The sequence below is a fragment of the Sesamum indicum genome, linkage group LG5 (genome assembly GCF_000512975.1).
Source record: "Sesamum indicum cultivar Zhongzhi No. 13 linkage group LG5, S_indicum_v1.0, whole genome shotgun sequence".
NCBI classification, from domain to species: domain Eukaryota; kingdom Viridiplantae; phylum Streptophyta; class Magnoliopsida; order Lamiales; family Pedaliaceae; genus Sesamum; species Sesamum indicum.
The window spans coordinates 12,084,448-12,087,039 of record NC_026149.1 but is presented as its reverse complement, the minus strand read 5'-3'; the positions used below and the strand labels follow the sequence as shown (position 1 = coordinate 12,087,039).

At 34.4% G+C, this 2,592-nt stretch overlaps 1 protein-coding gene and 1 long non-coding RNA gene across 3 annotated transcripts in view; one reads left to right on the top strand and one right to left on the bottom strand.

Moving 5' to 3' along the window:
* Window positions 1–2,592, top strand: part of LOC105162598 (DNA gyrase subunit A, chloroplastic/mitochondrial) — a gene marked incomplete in the record, with an annotated part of 17,956 nt that overhangs the window by 11,489 nt on the left and 3,875 nt on the right. Inside the window, 1 exon segment of the mRNA XM_020693822.1 lies at window positions 13–57. Coding sequence (XP_020549481.1) covers window positions 13–57 — 45 coding nt within the window.
* The window catches only part of LOC110011991, a 6,109-nt gene continuing 3,519 nt past the window's right edge, over window positions 3–2,592 (bottom strand). Inside the window, exon 3 of one of the 2 annotated variants that reach the window (XR_002287094.1) lies at window positions 3–128. This is a non-coding gene — a long non-coding RNA (uncharacterized LOC110011991). Of the gene's footprint in view, window positions 129–522; window positions 1,085–2,592 lie in introns of those variants that run through there. The other variant, XR_002287093.1, reaches the window with a different exon arrangement.

The following is a 2,592-nucleotide window of genomic DNA, read 5'->3' as shown; positions in this document are numbered from 1 at the left end:
GTAAATGACACCTGATTTCCTTGTATGTCGTACCCACGACCACGTTCTGTACTTCAGGTACTTCCCACTTTCGTCTTGTTTGATTTTCTTTTTAGTGGTTGATATCCTTGGAAGTCTCTGCAAAGAATCTGTTTGTTTGTCAAACCAATTCTGTATTTTTCTTCCAAATTCTGCTCCTAAAATTGTAGCAAGAAGGATATTCAGCTAGAGTTCTTTAACATCATTGAAGAACTTAGTTATTTATCTTGTGCCACACACACACCCCCACACCCCCCCACACACACATATATATATATATATGTATTTATATGCATTCATGCTGTTTAGTTAGTCATGGTTTGATGTTTGAGGACATTGAAACACTTAACAAACAGACATACTTGAGGAACCTCTTGAAGAAAAGACTAGTAGGCCCCCTTAAGGCTTTCTGATGCTTCACAGTAGTTGAAATCTGACTATGTGGTAACTACGAGCTGAGTGTTTATTTGCAATGTGATAATAAAATGGTAAGAACAATGGAAGGTATCCTTTTCGTCAAAATCAATACAAGAACTCAATCTCAATATATACAATACTGACATTGAGGTAAAGTACAAAATCAATGGTAAAAATCATGGTAAGGAATATTCTGTCTGCCATTGTCTGTTTGTCATTGTATGTACACAAGTGATGGAGGAATATTGTAGAATATATTGTAACATTCCCCTTCAAGTTGAAACATATACATCAAGCACTTGAAGCTAGTAATACCCCCTACGGACTTGGTGAAAACAGCTGCTGTCTGGTTCGAAAAAGGAGTGAATGAGGGTACTAATCTTCTGGTTAATTATTGCTTCTTGAATAAAGTGGCAATCAACTTCTATATGTTGAGGTCTCGCAGAAAAAGTGGATTATCAGTGATATGATTAGCTGCTTAATTCTAACAACATAAAGACAATAACTCATTATAAGTGAATCCCAGTTATAGTAGATTCTTTACCATAGCATCTGGCTAACAGTACTTGGCCAAAGCCCTATACTCAGCTTTAGCATTTGTTGCACCAACTGTAGTTTGCTTCTTACTGCACCAAGATAACAAGATTTCCTGCAATATAGGTCAATAACTTTAGGTTGATTTGATTTTCTGTTATTTCTAGATTCAACCTAGCACCAGAGTAAGCTTCAATATTCAAGTGTCCGTGCTTCTGGCTTAGTAAGCCTTTACTAGGAGCAGTCTTAATATACTCCAAAATCCTGAGAGCAGCCAAAGGACTAATTAGTAGCTTTAATTTTAGTTGACACTCGATACCAATATAACGCACGGATGTAATAATGTGTCCCTAGTTAGACGACTTTTTACTCCATAGAAAGTGTCTGAATAAGAGATCTAGTATAAATGTTGGATACAAGTGTCGGATCGATCCTGGCTTGGCTATCACATTTTTTGAGTTGCTGGCCTCCCACTGTTACTAATCTATTTTCAGGTAATTTTCCATCTCACAATAACATCAATTTCTTTAAGATGATAAGTCTTGGATATTTTAGTTTCTGGATATGCTAACTTGAAAGATAAAAGTGTCCAAGAAAATTCTTCACTATTTTTGGATTCACGTTTTTGCATTTTCCGAGACAAGATAAAACACACTCAATGTTTGTTTTTGGTTTTTTACACCTTATCTGTGTGTTTTTTTTTGTTTTTCAACTTTCTATATATAATATATATAATATAAAAGAGACATGATTTGACAATAAACAGTTTTTTTGTCTTCAAAATGTACAAATTAAACATACAATATTTATATATATACATGTTTATATATAAAAATATATATAAAAGAAATATGATTTGTCAATCAATAGTGATTTTTGTCTCCCAAATCCCAAAATCAAACCTAAACTTATTTTAAATATTTTAAATTACCTCAGAACACAAATCCAAACATACCACTTGTTTCTTGGTGAGATTTAAATGAAAGCATATTGACAAGACCTAACTCAAGGAGAAGGGAACCATGCCTCCTAGCTTATTCAGTTCCGAGTAAGAGGCATATACCAAAGAACGTACTCTCCTTTTGTGATGGCACTGGAGCTGTACGCTGTGTTTCTTTCCAATGCATGCTATTATGTGGATAATGGTGCTTTTTCTCCTCTCGCCTGCTCTACTGGGAATCCATCAGTAGATCCAGTCTTGATCTACTATTTGATATATACACTCACCATCAATCGCTCAAGTCCAAAGTTTTATTGACAAAATTTTAGATGTGGAAGAGAGAAATAAAAGATGAGGGTTTACGTGGTTCAGCCGTAAAACCTACGGAGACAAATGCCCAAGGGGGTCAAATTATGTTATTCTCTGTTGGTTTGAGATTGTAATGTTCACCTTTTTGTCACGTCAAAAATGAAAAAATGGAGGAAATCACTTAAAATCAAACTATATAAGTATCACAAGAATCACTTAGATATTACACTGATTTCTTGTGATTTTACAATTAGTTGAAGAATCTTCTTGGTTCCCTCAACAATTATGTTTCTCTAACTATATCTTAATCAGATGTCTGGTTGTTTAAAATTTGAATATCGAAGTGCTGGTTTGAAGGATCAATGTCCAATCAA